At 39.2% G+C, this 19,558-nt stretch overlaps 1 protein-coding gene across 3 annotated transcripts in view; it reads right to left on the bottom strand.

Annotated features, from left to right (window-relative positions):
- Positions 1-19,558, bottom strand: part of SLC39A8 (solute carrier family 39 member 8) — a 79,727-nt gene that overhangs the window by 29,107 nt on the left and 31,062 nt on the right. For all 3 annotated transcript variants that reach the window (XM_061164324.1, XM_061164323.1, XM_061164325.1), the window contains exons 3-6: positions 18,241-18,403; positions 11,428-11,597; positions 9,082-9,204; positions 8,434-8,601 (exon numbers count right to left, since the gene is read on the bottom strand). In XM_061164324.1, the coding sequence (XP_061020307.1) occupies positions 8,434-8,601; positions 9,082-9,204; positions 11,428-11,597; positions 18,241-18,403 (624 nt within the window). The remainder of the gene's footprint in view (positions 1-8,433; positions 8,602-9,081; positions 9,205-11,427; positions 11,598-18,240; positions 18,404-19,558) is intronic.

The following is a 19,558-nucleotide window of genomic DNA, read 5'->3' as shown; positions in this document are numbered from 1 at the left end:
TTACAGAGTTGGCCCATAATAAATAATTTTCACAAAAACTTATGAAGAATTTTGCCCCTCATTTCACAGATAGGTTAACACAGACTCAGAGATGTTGACTAACTTTCCCCAAATCACACAAGACTGGCCTCATGCAACTCCAGAGCCCTTGCTTCCTCCTCCCAGCTGTCCTACAGAGAAAAGCAGATTCTGAGAAAACATCAAGAAAGTAGTAGCTAAAATGGGACAAGAAGAAAAGTGTTATGTCACAGAAACCATTTAATGAGTAATTCCAAGAGGAAGGAAATATTAATAAGTTCCTGTGAGAAATCTGCCTTTATAGTCCTAACATTTAGCCAATAAAGGGTACTCAAATGCATGCTGGATTACAGGAATGCTTCAGAAAGGATATGAATGAATGTGAAGAATATAGTCTGCTGCCTAGAAAAATCACTTATATCATTCCAGAGAGAAATTTCAGAGATTACGGAGTAAATTTTTAAATTATACACAAATACTTGAGGGGGCTTCCCGGGTGGCTCAGTGGTAAAGAATGGACTCTGTGGGAGAAGGCGAGGGTGGGATGTTTCGAGAGAACAGCATCAAAACATGTATATTATCTAGGGTGAAACAGATCATCAACCCAGGTTGGATGCATGAGACAAGTGCTCAGGGCTGGTGCACTGGGAAGACCCAGAGGGATGGGGTGGGGAGGGAGGTGGGAGGGGGAATCGGGATGGGGAACACATGTAAATCCACGGCTGATTCATGTCAATGTATGACAAAAACCACTACAATACTGTAAATTAATTAACCTCCAACTAATAAAAATAAATGGGAAAAAAATTAAAAAAAAAAAAAAAAAGAATCCACCTGCCAAGCAGGAGATGCAGGTTCGATCCCTGGATCAGGAAGATCCCCTGGAGAAGGGAATGGCTACCCACTGTGGTATCCTTCCCTGGAGAATTCCATGAACAGGGGAGCCTGGTGGGCTACAGTCCATAGGGCTGCAAAGAGTTGGACACAACTGAGTGACTGAGCACACACAAATATCTGAGGAGATGATGAATAAGAGGAGGGAGCAGGTTAAGACTGGTCAACATATGGAAACAATAGACAAAGTATTTAGGATAATGGTTAACCATACCAGGAACCAGGAAGTCTGGGCTTAAGTCCTAACTTGGTACCCATGTGACCTTGGCTAAGTTACTCAATGTCTCTGAACATCAGTTTCACATCTTTAAGATGGAGATAACTACTGTACTCACTTCATACACTTGTTACTCTGAGGAATAAATGAGTTAATACATGTAAAGCACTTGAGACAGTGTCTGACACATTCTTATTTCAGTATCAGCTGATGTTTCAAGAAGTTGTACAGTGTAGAGAAGGAGAAGATTTGAGAAATCATGGGAAGCAAAACAGTCTGGAGAAAAAAAATAGTCTAAGGAAGAGAACAGGTTTCCTAGGTGGCGCTATTGGGAAAGAACCCTCCTGCCATTGCAGGTAGACATAAGAGATGCAGGTGGGTTCAATCCCTGGATCTGGAAGATCCTCTGGAGGAGGAAGTGGCAACACACTCCAGTATTCTTGCCTAGAGAATCTCATGGACAGAGGAGCCTGGTGGGCTACAGTCCATGGGGTCACAAAGAGTCAGACATGACTGAGCAACTTAGCATGCAGACAGCCTTAAAAAAGAGAAAGGATACAAGTCCTGACACAAAAAGGAAGGTGGAGAGCGATATGGATACGGATATCCATATGAGGATATGGATGAGGACCCAGAGCCAGGAAGTAACAGATGAAGTGAGACAGCAAAGTTCACAGAGCTTCCAAATAATCTTCACAGTCTGATCATTAAAGAAAGAAAAGGTTGCCTTGAGAATTCTGTGAAGTAATGAAAACTTTTTTGCAACAGTTGTTCCTGAAAATGTGAGAAAGCGTTCCCTAAAGATGAATGAAAGCAAGTTAGTATTAGTCAAACATGGGTTACACTGAGAGTGGATTCGGGTACAAATTTTCATGACTTTGAAAAGACACTGACTAGCGCCTGATAAAAGTCTGTAAGGAGCAAGGAAGCATGGAGATGGATCCAATCAGGAAACTAACGCCACGAACAACCAAGGTGCGCTCAGAATTCCTCCTCATGGTTGTGTAAGGACATCCTTTGCCTCTAATTTAGCCAACGCTTTTGTAAGAATCTGTCAATCAAGACCAATGAGAACCACTTCTTATATGATTTAATACATGTATCATTTTCAATTTTAACTAATTGCTAGTATAACCCCATAAACTAAAATAACTGATTTCTGTTTTTAAATCTTATGATGCTCAAAAATTACATGATTTAATATAGTAAACAGGTCTTTCGTGCAGTATGGCAAACTACACATACGTATTTTTCTCTTGTCCCTCTCAAAACTTCCCTAAATTAAAGACTAAAAAAGACATAAAGTCACAAGGACTGAAAGAATGGAAGATGAGAGCACAGAGATATTTATTTTGGAGGGTGAAAAGAGGAGGACAAGTTCTGACTCTACAGAGGAAAAAAGTCAAAAGAAACACAATGAGGCAAGGCCCAAAACCTCAGAAGTATTGGGGAACGGGGGCATCAGGCAAGCACCTCTGAAGGTGGCAGAGGAAGAATGGAGCTAAAAATAAGGGGAAAAGGTGGGATGGATTGGGAGATTGGGATTGGCATATATACACTATTGCTACTATGCATAAAATAGATGACTAATAAGAACCGACTTTATAGCACAGGGAACTCCACTCAATGCTCGGTGGTGACCTAAACAGGAAGGAAATCCAAAAAAAGAGGGTATATAAGTAAACGTACAGATCCACTTTGCTGCAGAGCATAAACACAACATTGTAAGGCAACTATACGCCAATAAAAATTAATTTTAAAAAAAGGAATTCATCGTTGAGTGTATTTAGGGAGCAATTAAAACATGAGATGACTGCTCCCAAGTCAATTCAGCAAGGAAACCACTTTCACATGAAGACTAGAGATTTACCCTCTGGGAAAACGGAACCTAAAAAAGCCCTCAACTCTAGGACACGAAGCAAACTGAAGGCTGGAGTGAAGTATGGGACTGAATCAAGGGCATCAGGTCAGATATTCACAGTGTCCCAGCCCCCTTTCCTCACCCACCCTCCTTCCCAACATTCCTGGTCAGCCAGGGATAGATACCATCCTTCCACCTCCAGGTAAGAACAGAGAAACACCCACCACACTAGAGGAAAAAGAGGAGTAAGCAAGCCCCACACATACATACAGAGCTTCTGATTTTTGTACTTAAAAAAGGATGCTTTCCACTTTTGTGTAAAATATCTCTGTATACTACAGAATACTTCAGTTATGTTATGGAAGGGCAGAAAGTTTGTCTGTTCTGTCCCATTGATGTATCTCAGTACTCAGAATAAGGCCAAGTATATATTAATAAATACTTGAATGAATGAACTATATTTAAAATCTGTTGGATTTTCATGGAGAACCAAGCACCTCAAAAATGTTATATTTGTAGAATATCATGTCCTACCCATCACTGACAAAGTCCCTAACATCAATACACTTTGCAGCTAAATTCTACTTTATTGCACTTCAATTTTCAACATAAAATTCACAATAGTCAACTTTTTTAAATGGCTGATATTAATTTTTCTTCTGTGGGAAGAATAACTGGCTTCTAGCATTTACTATTTAATAGCATCTCCTATTTAATAGCATCTCTTCTTAAATGAAAGCACAGGAGGTTTCCTTTAGAAAAGACAGTGATTACAGACCAGTGTAGGAATGAACTAGGCGGGCCCCCTAGTGGCTTGAAGAGCTAACACTCCCCAAAGTACCGGACATGCTTGATGAACCTGGTAAACACAGTCCTTCCAAAGCTGTAGATTCAGGGGGAAGAGACCCACCTGGCTGCAAAGATAAAGAGTAAGGAAAGAGAAGAAAAAAACGAGAGGGAAATACATACTGATGTGTGTGTGTAACATCAGACACTGCTGCAAAGATACAGAAGTGACTTCTCCCCACGTGTGTGCAGTGGTCAGAGAGGAAGAGAGCAAGTGTCAGAGAGTGAGACGGGAAATGGCACTTAGGGGCAGTAACTGAGCAAGGAGAAATGGCATCCTGTGCTCGTCTTCCCTCATAACTGCCTCCTTATTACGTCTCTATAGCTCCCCCAGAACCCAAAAGCTCCTACACGCCCACAGCAGCACACACACACCCCACACAGGCTCCAGTGCTGACATTTACTGAGACTGAAGCAAGGGTACTAAGGAAGTTTCACACCATGTGTCTAAATATTTAAAAGTTATTATCAAGCTAGCAAACTGTTAAATATCGTCTTCTCTCCAACTGTGATAAATAGTCTCCATGGCAACAAAATTTTTAAAAATACATGTAAAGCTATAGTTTTCATGAGTGAAGATAGAAAAAATACCAAAGGCAACCAAACTTAAACATGATAGTGTTTCTGAGTATTCTGTGACGAATCAAAATTGTCCAGATGAGTATTGATAAAGATATCCCTAAGTCATGCATTTTAGTTATTCTATAACATTTCTTTTGCTCTTCCCATATTCCATAAAAAAAACAAATCATGTCATTATAATCCAGATTGTTATGTCATTTGTGTTCTTTGGATAGTAATGTCAAATTAAACTACTTTTCTTAACTCTTGCTTATTATCTTCAATTTGGAAAAACTTCACTTCATCAAAACAGTAAAAACAGGAATCATCAACAAAATTCTTGGGGCAATACTTGGACATAGAAATGAGTGATGAATTTTACATGCCATGTTCAATCACTGAGGTCACCTATGTTTAATATATTCTTATCATACAAAATATTAGAAAATAGCCTCTTTATTATTAAAATAAGTATGACTCATATTTCTTTACCTATTGTCTCTTAAAGCAATATCTGGACCCTGATAGTATTTTTAAATTTCACTTCTTTCCATTTTTTTAATGCAATGTGAAGAGAAAACTGAAAATAACAGTATGCAGCTCAATTTGTCTTCACTAGAGTTTGTACCTACAACCAAAATGGCCAGAAAATAGTCCCCAGAGGAAATGACCATCTGGACTTTTTATGTGGCTCACGTCAAGGCCTGGTTCACAGCAGTCATCCTGGCATGTACCTTCTCTGCTTGACGTGCACTTTTCATTTCTAGAAGTAGATTTCCAGACACCCAGATTTATTCTGCTCTCTCGTGAGACTGGTAGCTCACCCAGGTTAACAAGTCCACAGTTGTTTCTGTTCAGCATATTAAAACAACTGTGCCACTGGTCTCCAGAATTGATGTTGGGAAACTCAGTGCCATTCAGCTTCCAGCTCCCTTGTATGGGACCAACTGGGTTCTTATCAAAGTTTCGGGCACATTCTTTTCCTAGATATTTGCATGGCTGTTTCTTCTTTCTCATTATCCATTTCTCTGCTGACCTCTTAAGGGACTGTTCCTGATCAGAGAAGCCTCCACGTGCCACTCCCACATCACCCACGATTTTCATCAAATCTATGAAAATTTGATGAAAACTATTTTATTTTCATCAAAATAGTTAATGCCACCTGATGTTTTCTTTTATTTACTTATGGCGGTGCTGGCTTTTTGTTGCTGTGCGTGGGCTTTCGCTAGTTGCAGCAAGCAGGGGCTACTCTTAGTTGCTGTGCTAGGGCTTTTCATTGAGGCGGCGTCTCTTGTTGCAGAGCACTGGTTCTTGGGTGTGTGAGCTTCAGTTGAGGCTCATGGGCTTTTAGAGCATGGGCTCAGTAGCTGTGGCTCAGGGGCTTAGCTGCTCCCCAGCAAGTGGGATCTTCCGATCGAACGCATGTCTCCTGAATTGGCAGGCGGATTCTTAACTACTGCACCACCAGGGAAGTCCCCCTGATATTTTCTTGTTTATTCTTTTCTATATTGTCTATTTCTTCTGAATATAAGTTTCACAAGAATTTGTCTGCTTCTAAATCCCCAGTGCCTAGGATAGTGAGCAGGTACTCAGTCAGTATTTATTGAATAAATGAATGAAAGCCTATATATTAGCACTAGCACCAGAAGTAGAGAAAGTATGGACTTTTGATTGGCATTTCTAAGTTATGTAAAACAGGATCATGTCTAGGACCACATCTGTCACAACGCTTGTACTGACCGTAAACATGTCTTCTGACCGTTGTGAATTATAAATTAGGAGCCCTAGGACTTTAAAACTAAAGTAAAACTTTTGAGCAGTTCAATTTCATTTGCCCTCAGAAAGCAGTGACCTTGGACCAAATTACCTTCTTCCCCCTACAAAAATTAATATTTGTTAAGAGTTAATGTTATCATCTTGATTCTAGTAGAGCAGTGACAAGATGAAGGTAATCCAGCAAGGCATATAAGAGTGCAAGCTTCAGCATCAGATGGCCTCAGTTCTGATAGAAGCTTCATCATTAGGAGCTGTGTGTCCTTGGGTTTATTTAACCTCTTTAAGCCACAGTCTTCTAATTATAAGAGTGCTTGTCTCCTGGGCTGTTATGAGGACCAAATAAGATCATTTATCTAAAGTTCTAGGCATAGTCCTTGAACATTTAATAAATGTTAGCTGAAATTATTATAGGAAATTATCTATTTGAACATTTACATATTCTTTGCAAAGTCTTGCCTGAAAGCATCATTCATTAAGTTGCAAGAAATAATTTCCTCTGTTAGCTTAGTGTTCACACAAAACTGCCTCTTGAAACACACTTGAGATTTTCCTTAATCAGGTGGGAAGAAGTGTAAGACCAATCATGATTTCTTTCCAGAAGGAAATTCAGGTCATCTGCACTAATAAAACCTCTTCCAAATCTCTTTTTTCTGGCTTATTTTTCTTAGCTGGCTTCCTTTTGATTTTATTTTTAATTGTCTTTTTTAATATTGTATTTAACTTTGTAGCTTGTGGATCTGTCAGTTACGAACTGAGAGACCCTGGAGAGGTTATTTAGCATCTAATGCTCTACTTTCTTAATTTGTCAAATGAAAATTGTATGGACACCGATGACACTAACATCCCACTCTCCTTTTATAATAACCTCTCGTCTGCTGCATCCATATTCCCTTGGGGTCCTACAAAGGGCCCAATCCTCTAAGCACTGAGATGACTCTAAAAGTGAACATTCATTCAAGATGGACCAAGGAGACACCTGCCAGAAATGTCACATTTAGGACTGAAAGAGGCAGGTCAATTCCATCTAGTAGCTGAAATTATAAAACATAAATCTCAGGAGTTGCTAGTGGCTATGTTTCCCATTTACGAAGGAGCCGGTCCGCCATGGAAGAGAAGAATGGCTCTCAGATGAGAGAGAAGGAGAGGGAGTCCTAATGACTCTAATGGTTCCAGGGCTGTAGCTTGGCTGTCCCTTTAGACAGCCCACGATCTTCCCAATTAATTCTCCTCTTTGCACACATCATTTGGGTATAAGGTCCAAATAGTTCTAACACAAAGAAAATAAACTCTCCTTTTAGTTCTAATTCTAACAGTTCTAATGTGTAGTCCTAATACATAGAAAATAATTCTACTTCTAATACTTATTAAGGAAAATGAATGGGATAAAGTAAGTGCCTGGTCTACTGTGTATGTATTTGTCCTCAGTAGAGCATGACTCTTTGAGACCCTATGGACTGTAGCCTACCAAGATCCTCTATCCATGCGATTTTCCAGGCAAGAATACTAGAAAGGGTTGCCATTTCCTACTCCAGGGGATCTTCCCAACCCAGGGGTAAAACCTACATCTCTTGTGTCTCCTGCATTGGCAAGACAAATCTTTACTACTAGCTCCATCTGGCCTATTACCCAGCATATAATTCTTGCTCAAGAAATGAAACTTATTAACCTTACTTAGAAAATTGAAATACAAATTCTAAATCAATTAATTAATAAACACAATCAAAAAAGTTTTTTTTTTTTTTTTTTAATTTTTTGGCCACACCTTGTGGCATATGGGATCTGAGATCTCTAACCAGGGATTGAACCTGTGCCCCCTGCATTGGAAGGGCAGAGTCTTAACCACTGGACCACAAAAGAAGTCCCTAAATACAATTTTCTTAGCTTACAAGTCTTCTTTCAATTTCAAAATCACTCAAAAGGATTCTTTGGTTTGGGATCTTGAAAGAATTGCAAAATAGGAGAAATGCTCTGAATTAATTTTGCCACACATTATTGTGTAAATCTAGGTAGTTCTTACATAGTTAAACAGTGTTAGAGAATAGTAAAGCCTCTGACCCAGAAACTCACAATTTCATGCTTAATTCATATGTTTGTAGTAAATACATGGAGGGAAAGTGGGAAAAGTAACAGACTTACATTCTGCTTTTCCCACACATACAGGAATAAGCCTGACACATTTAAATGGGCAAAATACTAATGTAGCTGCATGCACAGCGGGCTTCACAGAGTGTCAACGACGCAGTAGAGAGAATGACAATACCTGTAGAGATGCCACACTGACGTTATCGAAATGGATGTGTCCATTAGGCTCTGTGACAGCTGGATTTGCGTAACATGTCACACCATTGATGGCAGGTAATGTTTTAGGTTGATGAGTTTTTTCTTGAGGAGGGCCAAAGTCATTATTTCCAAAGTGGGTATGATCATTCTACACGGAAAAACAAGAGAGGAAAATGTTATAAGAAGAAACAAAGATTGCTCATGCAGGCAAGAGAATTTAATGGTCTTTATCTATAAGAGAAAAATGTAGTATAATCTTTTTAGATTAAAAAAATTTCTCTCCCTTTAAACGTATCCTCATTTATTAGATTCTGTTGAGGGTTTGTTTTTTTTTTTCATGTTTTAGAGTACACATACTTCTCATGTCAATGAATATGAGAGTAAACAAATTATGTGCATCTGTTATTGCACATTAAATTGTTAGTATTTACTCCAAATTCTACAATAAGAATCAAGTCTTCCTCTTAACACTTATCAATATATTGATTCTTTTCTTTCTACTCATATTCACAAGTCTAATACCTGAACTGTTCACATAATTGTAAGAATAAAATTCCTGCCTTTACATGCCTATATAAAGTAACTTGAGTGGGTAAAACATCAAACATTTTAAATAAAGTCCACTTACCTGACCATACGTCTTCAATAACATCTTTAGTGTTCTTTCAAAAAAGAAAAGTATGTAAAATCCGCCAAACACAGCAACTGCCTTCTCAATATAGTTGTTAACTTTAGGATTGAATCCAAATGCCTAAAGGAGAAAAAAAGGCTTATGGTTAAGATCAAATAATTTAATTCAGTATATAATTTTCACCACAGTTCTAAGTCCATCCTTTACATCCAAGTAATACTGGAAAATTTACCTGCCAAAAATCTGAAATTTGAATAATCAAACTATAAGAGATGGCATCAAAGTCTTATAACCATAGGAATCTCTATTAAATAAAGCCCCCAGAGTACCTTATAGTTTCCTAGCCATAAAATCTTCAGCAATATTTGTCTAAAAAAGTAAACTTTTAATAGTAAAAAAGCAGTATTAAAAAAAAAAAGCAGTATTGATTCCTATATTTATAAGATAGCATTAGATATAGGTCATAAAGACAAATGAAATATTGATTACCCACTTTTCCGAAAGTAATATATTTTTCCCTCAAATCCAGAGTCAAATTTTTAAAACAAATATGGCAGCTCACTTGGATTACTGTTTTCACAAGAGATCTTCTTGAATGTAGAGGATTCTAGTAAGTTCTACAGAGATAAATTAAGAACCAAACTCCAGAATAAAGAAGAAAAAATTTAAGATACCAGGCACATAGACACACACACACACACACACACACACACACACACACACACACGATGATAATGAAATAATGCATCATTCAAAGAGCATAGAGCAAGAGCTAGAGTTTGAAATTATAGAGTCAAGAAGTCCTAAGCAGATAACAATTACAAACTTAGAATAGAAGACACCTGGGTTCTTGTTCTACATTTGTCTCTGTGGGGGAGACCTCATGCCACATCTTCATTTCATGGCTTCTCTGGACCTACTTATACAGTGCAAGAATGACATAAAATACCTCCTCCATATACCTAACACAGAGGGTATGAAACTAAAATAACAAAGGGGAAGTATTTTTGCCACAGAAGGAATAATTATGTAAATTGGGGTTATTATTAAAAAGATAGATTCTTTAGTGTTTACATAATTCTCTGAGCACATCCATCCATAATTCCCTAATTACCACAGAAAGGCAAAACAGTATCTTTAAGTGCTACTGAAGAAGTGTCTTATTTTCCTAGTAAACATTTTTATGTATTATTACATTTTCAATAAAATAGAAAACTTCAAAATCATAAAGGTACAATCCTCAGTTCACATACAATATCAGTTTAATTTAATTTGACCCACAAATCAGATGAGTTAATATATATGTTATGTTAAATATGGTCCATGTATAATACTACATGTAATGTTTATATTCAGAAAGCCTGTACTATAATCCTGGCTATGTTACTGATTATAAGTGATTTAATCTCCTTGGATTTTAATTTTTGCAATTTTGAATTTTAATTTTTGCAATTGAGGGTTTGAAGTACATGTTCTCCTAGGTCCCTTCTAGGTATAATAATAATACTATGACTTTAAGAAGCTACATCCCCACTTTCATATAGTTCTAATTTTCTAAGACTTATGCGCCAAAGGTAGCACTATTTTCTCTCTGTTTGGAGCTCCACCTTTGTGGGTACATGGGCTGGAGTGATACCATCCACATGTGTATGGATTTCTCTGGTTCCCCTTTGTGGCTCCTTCCTAGTAATGTCTTTTGCTCCTTCCCATCTCTTTTCCTCTATTCATTCTCCTCCCTCTGCCTCTCTTCCCTATATGACCACATTATAGATTTGAAGTATCACATGCTGATCAACTCTGGGCAATGGCATCTATAACATACTTCATTACAGGAAAAAATAAGCTGCTATTTATTTATCGGCCCTCAATTGATTTTCTGTTTCCACAGTCAAAAAAAAAAAAACAGAAATGAAAAGTTTTGTCAACCTTTTTCTAATATGTCCTCTGATCTCCTACAGCTATATACAAAGGAATTTTGTTGTATATGTTTAGTAAATTAGATACTGTGTGCTCTTCAGAAATAAATAAATAATAAGTACAGAAAATCGAATTTGCTGAATGTGCGACAGAATAGAGTTGTTAAGGCCCTCCAAGGTGTCCCAGGGCTGTCTGGGCACGTCGTGGTGGCTAGCCACCCAGAAGATCAATTTTCTTCCTGACACTGACTTCCCCAGAGCTTGGAACAAGCTTTTTCATTTGCTGTGATTCAGCTTTTTCTTATCCAAAACACTATAAACCAGACCATAAACTGCTGCAAGAATTATGGAGGCTTAAAATGTACAAAGTGCCGAAACATTTAAAAACAACAGTTATTCACAGAAACAAACAGCCCAACTTCCTTACCTCCGGTATAAGCTGGAAAATTGCATTTGAAAATAGAGTCCCGATGGCCAGCCCCACAAAATAGGTCAGAATCTTAGGGAAATAAGATTTCTTTATCAATGGAGTCAAAACCAATCCAAGGAGAGAAGCCAGATTAATAATTGTCACTGACAGGAATCCATATCCCCAAACTGTGGGTGAGAGGGAAAAGAGTAGAAATTAATTACAGCAAAGGGGCAAATGACATCTTACTGCACATTAAGCCTGAAACATGTTTCTCTTTTAAAGGCTTGAAAAGGTATCTTCTTAAAACAACAAAATCTTTTCAAGGAAAATTATATAGAAAACTGAGAATATAAATACTAACAGTAACACTGGAGACGCTTTCCTCTGTCCTAAGTCATCATTAGGGGATTGCAGACTTTCACAGCTTACGTGGAATTTGGGGAATATCTAGCACAGTGATCATCCAAGACCCACAGGTTCCAAACTACCTGGTTTTATCTGTGGTTCAAAGCCCAGTTGACAGCTCAGCCTTTCAGAGAAATAATGCAGGCAGTGTGTTTCAAGGAGAAGATATGGGGGGATGCGTGTGAGGTAGGGGTGGAGTTGGGTGGGAGTGGTTAGCTTCAAGATGACCATAGTTGCTGACACTGAGCTGGTCATAATCACTCGTCTGCAGGCGCCTGTGGACACCTCCTCGGGGGAGGGGGTACCTCAGCCCCCCGCCTGGGCCTCCAGAGAGCCCCAGTGTAGTGAGCACTCAGGAAGGGAGCATATGGCAGCAGGAGAGAGTGGATACCTTGTACAACTCACCCTACCGGGCTCAGGCAAAGGTGAAAATATGCTCTACATGTAGATGGGGGTGCATTCTTCGTATCTCTATCCCCAGGGCAAGTCACCCTAGTGATGCTTAATAAATATTACTTAGAATGAAATGATTGGATGGCATCCTAAGGTCTTTAGCCAATGGTATGCATGATCTTTGGGCTTCAATATCTCCTCAGTTATCCTAGAGGAGATGGAAGACAAAATGGGAAAGTGAGGAACAGCCTGTGTGAACTGTGCAAGTGCCAGGGTAGTATGAGCTGAGATACAAGTTGGCCCCTGGAACTGCGTGACACGGGCTCTGCCCATGGCCCCACTCACGGCGTGCAAAGGACAGCGTGAAAGTTAGAAAGCTGCCTCTGAATCGTCACTTCTTTAAAACGCCCAGAAAATAGTTTTAAACGTTCGAGTGCTTTCTTTGTTGACACTATCGTTGGGGTACGTGTTGACGAGTGCTTGTCATGTGCCACGCACTGCTCGGACTAACCTGTGTTAAATCATTTTATCCTCGCAAATCCCTATGAGGTTAGTACTACTATTACCTCCTTCCATGCAGTTGAAAAAACCAAGGTATGTGGAGTTCATTTGAATTTATTTAAGTTGCCCGAGTCATGTGAATAGAATGAGAGATTTCAAAGCCAATCCAGTCCCAGGACCCACTTTCCTTAGCAGTATGCTTTATTACTCCTTAGAGGTGATCTAATTTTTAAAAAGCCCAAGAGACTCAACAAAACAGTGAACATTTTATACTGTGCTTCCTGAATACAGGATTGCTCACCATTATTCTAATGACTCTACTACAAACAAACAGTCCTAGCAAATGGAGCCTAGAATGTAGACCAAACCGTGGTTTCTGCCAACGAGGGGCTTGAACCACTGGCTTTGGGAGGCTAGCAGGAACAGGTATACACAAAGCAGAACAAGGTAGCTTGGACTGAGCACCACATGAAAAGGACAGATAATAAATGTTACAATGTTACCACAAGGACCATCACAGCACCCACCATGCCTTTATCTTCTGCAGATACTTTCCTATCAGTCCTAGACTCCTGACCACCCCTACAGAGTTATCTCACCAGACTCTGAAGATCCACCTTGTTCCCATGTGTTACCTTATCACCTAATGCAGTACTACCCACGCCCCTCTGCACTTCCACTTAGAGAAAGTTCTCAACCCCACCTCTTCCTCCAGAGGATAATCTGTGTGTGTAGCCCTTAACACAAACAACCTACCGCATCACTCGCCTACATGTGTTCATTCTTTCAATAAATATTTATAATCTAACAAGGTAGACAAGATATATACACACTGAAACTAAAATCAAAAAATCAAAATGCAAAGAATTTTTTGAGTATCAAATAGAGGCAAAGCCACTACACGTATTAAAGTCATCAGCTTCCCCCTAAGATATCCTATTCCACTACCCTTGTCCACTGTTTCTATAAGCAGCAGAAGCATCAGGATCAATTTCAATTTCTCACTCCCCACAGTCAATTCCAAACACAATTAGCAACCAAACTCGATTAATTCTGCTTGAGATATTTCACTCATTTCTCCATCCCATCGCCTGTGCCTTGAGTTCAGGCTCAGTCATCTCCCAGTCTTCATCGGCTGCATTATGACAGCCTCTGTCTGGTCTTCCTCTCTCTACTTGACAGAGCCACCGAACTCATTATCTGAAAACACGCTTCTGATCACCTTGTGTTCCTATTTGCAACTGCCCTTCATATAAACTGCCACACAACCTCGCCAGTATTTTTTCTTTACCCCCTTATCAACATGGCTTTCATGCAGACACAAGGTTTTCCTTATACAGAATATCTCTGCACTGTGGTTCTTTACCTAGAAACACCTTTCTGTCTTCATTGCCTGACAGACTCACACACAGCTCTCCAAACCAATGACAAGACCTCCTCCAGGAGCCTTTCTGGCTCCCCCGGGCAGCAGTCTCTCGCACATCAAGTTTCCCATAGTTCTTTGAAGATATCTGGGTCATTTGCCATTTCTTGTGTGCCACTATCATTTTATCACTTATGTATTTGTCTGCTTCCCAGGTGACGCTAGTGGTAAAGAACCCACCTGCCAATTCAGGAGACCTAAGAGACTGATCCCTGGGTCAGGAAGATCCCCTGGAGGAGAGCATGGCAACCCACTCCAGTATCCTTGCCGGGAGAATCCCATGGACAGAGGAGTGTGGCGGGCTACAGTCCATGGGGTCACAAAGAGTCGGACGTGACTGAAGCAACTCAGCACGCATGTATGCTTATTTGCCTACCAATTATAAGATTTTCAAGGACAGGGGCTATGTTTCATTCATTCTCAGAGCCTAGAATGTTGCCCAGCAAATAGCACACATACCCTGATGAATTAATGAATGCCATACTTTCAAGGCACAGCCTAGAACTCTGTCAAAAAATACCAGTTCATTTGCTGGTCCAACGTTTCTAACCTTCTTACTATCAACGTGCACACTTATTGGAACCACCTGAGGAACGGTGGGAGTGTGAACCATCACACTCCAGGTACACAGACTTTACTCAGGGGGGGGAAAGATCCATTCATCCACTCAACTCGAGCACCAAAGAACGAATTAATATAAAAATATTCCTTGAATCTCTCCATCTACACATGGGACTCCCTTGAATGATCTGTTTCAGAGAAAATCTTTTCTCTCTGCTTCTCAGTGAACTCTGAAGGATTATTAACAAATTTTCAAGGAATATTAGTAACAATAGCTGACACTTAACTGAATGCCCACAATGTGTTGAGACTATTCTAAGAACTTCACCTTTTCAAACTCATTTAATTCTTCTATTTCATAGAGTTTTTAAAAGGATAAAATTAAACCAGTTAACCCAGTCTCTAATGTCTTAAATAAATGTAGTTGCTTTTTAAAAATTTAGTAAGTAGACATGATATAAATTTTAGTTCATCTGGCTCACTTTATACAATAAAACAGGAGTCAGGAGACCTGGGCTCTCATCCCACCTTAGGTATTGTACCCGAAGGAAGCCATTTAACCCCACTGGAGCACAGACTCATGTCATCAGTTGTATTACAGACTTGGACAATGTGACTTTCAGGGATACTATTATGGGTAAGATACTATTATTCTTATCTGTTATTTGAATTGAATGGCATTCTGTAACTAAAAAAAAAAAAAAAATGAGGCAACTTTGGACCATTAACTTACTGCTAAAATATAATTAATCTCCTAGAGAATTTAATTTACCATCAGTTTATTGCACTGATCAGTATGAGTTTAGCACATGAAAGGCAATTTCAAAATCACAAAATGTGAGGTCTCAGATTATGTGAAACTCTTTTATCTGCTCACTGAACTATCAGAGTAAATGTGCTCATAAAATCCTGGTATCATGACTCTTTCAGTTCAGATCAGTTCAGTTGCTCAGCCGTGTCCAACTCTTTGAGAACCCATGGACTGAAGCACATCGGGCTTCCCTGTCCATCACCAACTCCCAGAGCTTACTCAAACTCATGTCCATAGAGTCAGTGATGCCATCCAACCATCTCATCCTCTGTCGTCCCCTTCTCCTCCCACCTTCAATCTTTCCCAGCATCAGGATCTTTACAAGTGAGTCATGACTCTTTGGCTCACTTTTATTTTGGTTTTTCATTCCCTTGAATGAGCTCAAAATTGTCTCTGTATTAAGTAAACTGCTATATAAAGAATCCAGGGCATTTCATTATTTAAAAAATCCTTTCTTTCTTAGAAAAGAATAGTCTTACATGGGGGCCAAGGAATGGAGTCAACCTCTGAGCACGTGTATAAGAAAAGCGAAGGCACACTCTTCCTACTTTCTGCCAGGTACTGTTCTAGGCACTCATATGTGAACTCATTTTCAACAATTCTGTAAGGAAAGTACTATTGCTATCTCCATTTTACAGATGAAGCACAGAGACAGGCTGTGTAATCTTGAGCAAATGATTTTAAACTGTCTGTGTCTCAGTTTCCTAGGGTGTAGAATGGGAATAGCTGTTCCTTCATCATTTAGCTGTCCAAAGATGAACTGAGTTAACATATAAAAGAATTTGGAAAAGTGGCTGTTACAGTAAGCACTACCTAAAAGTTGACTATGATCATTATTTTTGCCTGCATTGCTATCCCTGTTACTCATATATACACAAAGGAATCCGAAAGTTAGTAAAAATAGGCACATCCTTTGTTGAGGCTTCCCTTTTCTTCTCCATTTTTACCCTATGTTCTCTATCTCTTTATGTTCTCTGTCTATATCCACATTAGATGTGCTCGCTCAGACCAGTGGCTCCAAAGAACACTAGGATGACAAATCTCCAGCTTCAACCTAGCCTCTGGATGTGTGTATCCACTGTCTACTGGACATCACCCCTTGGGGGTCTACATCAACAGCTCACACTAATCACATCAAAAATACACTCTTGGTCCTCACCACTCGCTTCCTCCACGACAAAGTGCTCCTCCCCAGTCTTGCCCACCCCCACCATTTATACAGTTTCTCTGGCTCAAATTTCATTCATCTTTCCCTCTCACACATCCAGTGCAGAGGGCAAACCACATTAGCACCATCTCCAAAGTCTATCCTGAGCGCCCATATGCTTTGACGACCAGTCATCCAACTCTTTGTGACCTCATGGACTGGGATGTCTTCCTGGTGAGAATACTGGAGTGGGCTGCCATTTCCTCCTCCAGGGGAGCTTGCCAACCTAGGGATCGAACCCACGTCTCCTGCATCCCTGCATTGCAGGCCAATTCTTTACTGCCGAGCCATGGAGCCTTTGGGGAAGACTCACTGAAATCCATCCTGAATCTGACCACATCTCTGCACTTCTCCTCTCCCACGTTAGACCAAGTCCCCATTTCCCTGATCCATTTCCTTGCTTCTACTCTTGCCCCATAACAACTTATTCCTCAAACTGCAAGTAGAATAATCTTTTACAAATCCAAATAAAATCATATCACCCTCTTGTTTAGAACCCTACAGTGTCTTCATACCACATTCAGAACAAACTTCAGTCAGTTTACCACACCCTACAAGCCCTCCTTCTCTGCCCCTGGCTCCCATCTCCTTCTACTCTGCTTACTGTGCTCCAGACATGCATGTTTTCTCACTGATGTATGAGCACATGCCAAGATCATCCCCAAGCTTATGTTGGTATCCCCTGGACCAAGAATTCTGTCCCCCAGAGAAGATCTGGCCATGGCCCTCTCCTTCCCCTCAGTAATCCTTCATAAACAGAAAATGAAGGAAGAAAACAAAAGAGAATTAAAATACTCATGTGGGGCAGGTAACAATCCAAGAATACCATGAACTTGTAGAGTTAGTGAACAGCCCCTCAACAGTTGGTTTATCTCCCTGATGAAAGAATTCTTCCACACATTTAATTAAGTATGTGAACTATATAGTAAGAATACACTCGGTTAAATTTTAAAATTTCTTTACAAGTGTTTTTTAATGCAATAATCTATGGAAACACTATTATAGACACATAAAATAGTCAGTGGCACTTTCTTTCATTTTTGAAAATCAAAGCAGTAATAATTCAGTACCTTATGATTTAATTTAAAATCATACTAGCTCCCTTTTCCCTTTACTGACAGTGACAGATAAATGGACAGGTTTTAAAATAATATGATAAGCACAAGGTAATGGAAAAGGATCAGTTATGACCCAAATAATGAATGCAAATAGCGTAATGTGCCATCCAATGTACACAGCATAAAATGTATATTATTTAAAACTAGCCCAAATTTTATAAAATTTTCAGTTGGTACCAAGTAAAACTTTGACTCCATGAACAGAAGAGCATAACCTTTGAGGCATAAATGAGTTCTAGTTATGCTTACTCTGAAAGATCTCCAGAATATAAGTTGGTTTTTTGTTTTTTTTTTTAACCAAGGGATTCTGTGCAGATTGATTCAGAGCAATAAAGTAAAAGTATCTTGATTTCATTTCAGACTAGCCCACAGATTTTTCCAACAAATGAAAAAAAAACTTCCAACATACCCTCTGAAAGACTTGGTTTTGTTATGTGTTTGAGCCTCTCCTTGCAAGGGTGAAAGTTCAGTTGCTGTAAGACCGCTGGACAGATGACAGAGAAGTTTGAGCTGGTGATCTGTGTAATATTTGAAAAGCCATGAAGGGAAAAGATCTCTTCAGCTGATAAACACTGAAATAGAAGAAACACAGTAAACATATATGTGTCAACATAGTAAAAGTCCACAGCAAAGATACTATAAAGAGATACAAAGTGTTTTCTCTAGACACTCAACATTACTTTTTATACAGAAGCCTAAGGGAAAAATGTATCAGTTCAGTTCAGTGGCTCAGTCCTGTCCAACTCTTTGCAACCTCTGGTGAATTGCAGCACGCCAGGCCTCCCTGTCCATCACCAACACCCAGAGTTTACTCAAACTCATGCCCATCGAGTTGGTGATGCCATCCAGCCATCTCATCCTCTGTCGCCCCCTTCTTCTCCTGCTCCCAAGCCCTCCCAGCATCAGGGTGTTTTCCAATGAGTCAACTCTTCACATCAGGTGGCCAAAGTATTGGAGTTTCAGCTTCAGCATCAGTCCTTCCAATGAACACCCCCCAAGACTGATCTCCTTTAGGATGGACTGGTTGGATCTCCTTGCAGTCCAAAGGACTCTCAAGAGTCTTCTCCAAAGCCACAGTTCAAAAGCATCAATTTTTCAGCACTCAGCTTTCTTCACAGTCCATAAAAATGTATAGACCTCTATAATTGTGAAGCAAATCACACCTCTTTAATGCTAGAAACTAGAAAAATGGCCAAAAAAAAATTTCTTGATCAACAGTCTATCTATAGCAGCCAAAATATAAGTTCAGGGATTTCCAGGATTTTAAAAATATTAACAGTGAACCAATTCACACAAAGAGCTCTAAACCAACTCTATATCCTCAGTCTTCCATCTCTGTTTTTCTTTAGTTCAACTAGGTATTTCATGGAGGCTACTGAAGTGGCCCTGTATAGCATTTCTTATAGACAAACACACCTGGCTCCGTTATAATTTCATGATTAAGAAATTCATCCATCCTAGACTAAAATAATAAGAATCTTAATATGTAAAAGTTGTTTTAAAACATGTCTTTACAACAAATCATTGTTTGCTAAAATATTTATTATTCTCAGTGATGGTGGGTAGCTTTTCTACATCATAGAAAGTTTTGAAAATGGTGCGAGGCTGTTTAGAAATTCATTTAACTATTAATAAGGAATAGAATCTGCATGAGAAAAAATTCTCTTCAGAAATAACTTTTTTAAAGTATCAGTTTACTCAGGTATATTTTAACTGTAAACTTTCTT

This window comes from Dama dama, chromosome 17 (genome assembly GCF_033118175.1).
Source record: "Dama dama isolate Ldn47 chromosome 17, ASM3311817v1, whole genome shotgun sequence".
NCBI classification, from domain to species: Eukaryota; Metazoa; Chordata; class Mammalia; order Artiodactyla; family Cervidae; genus Dama; species Dama dama.
This window is presented reverse-complemented; position numbering and strand designations above follow the sequence as displayed.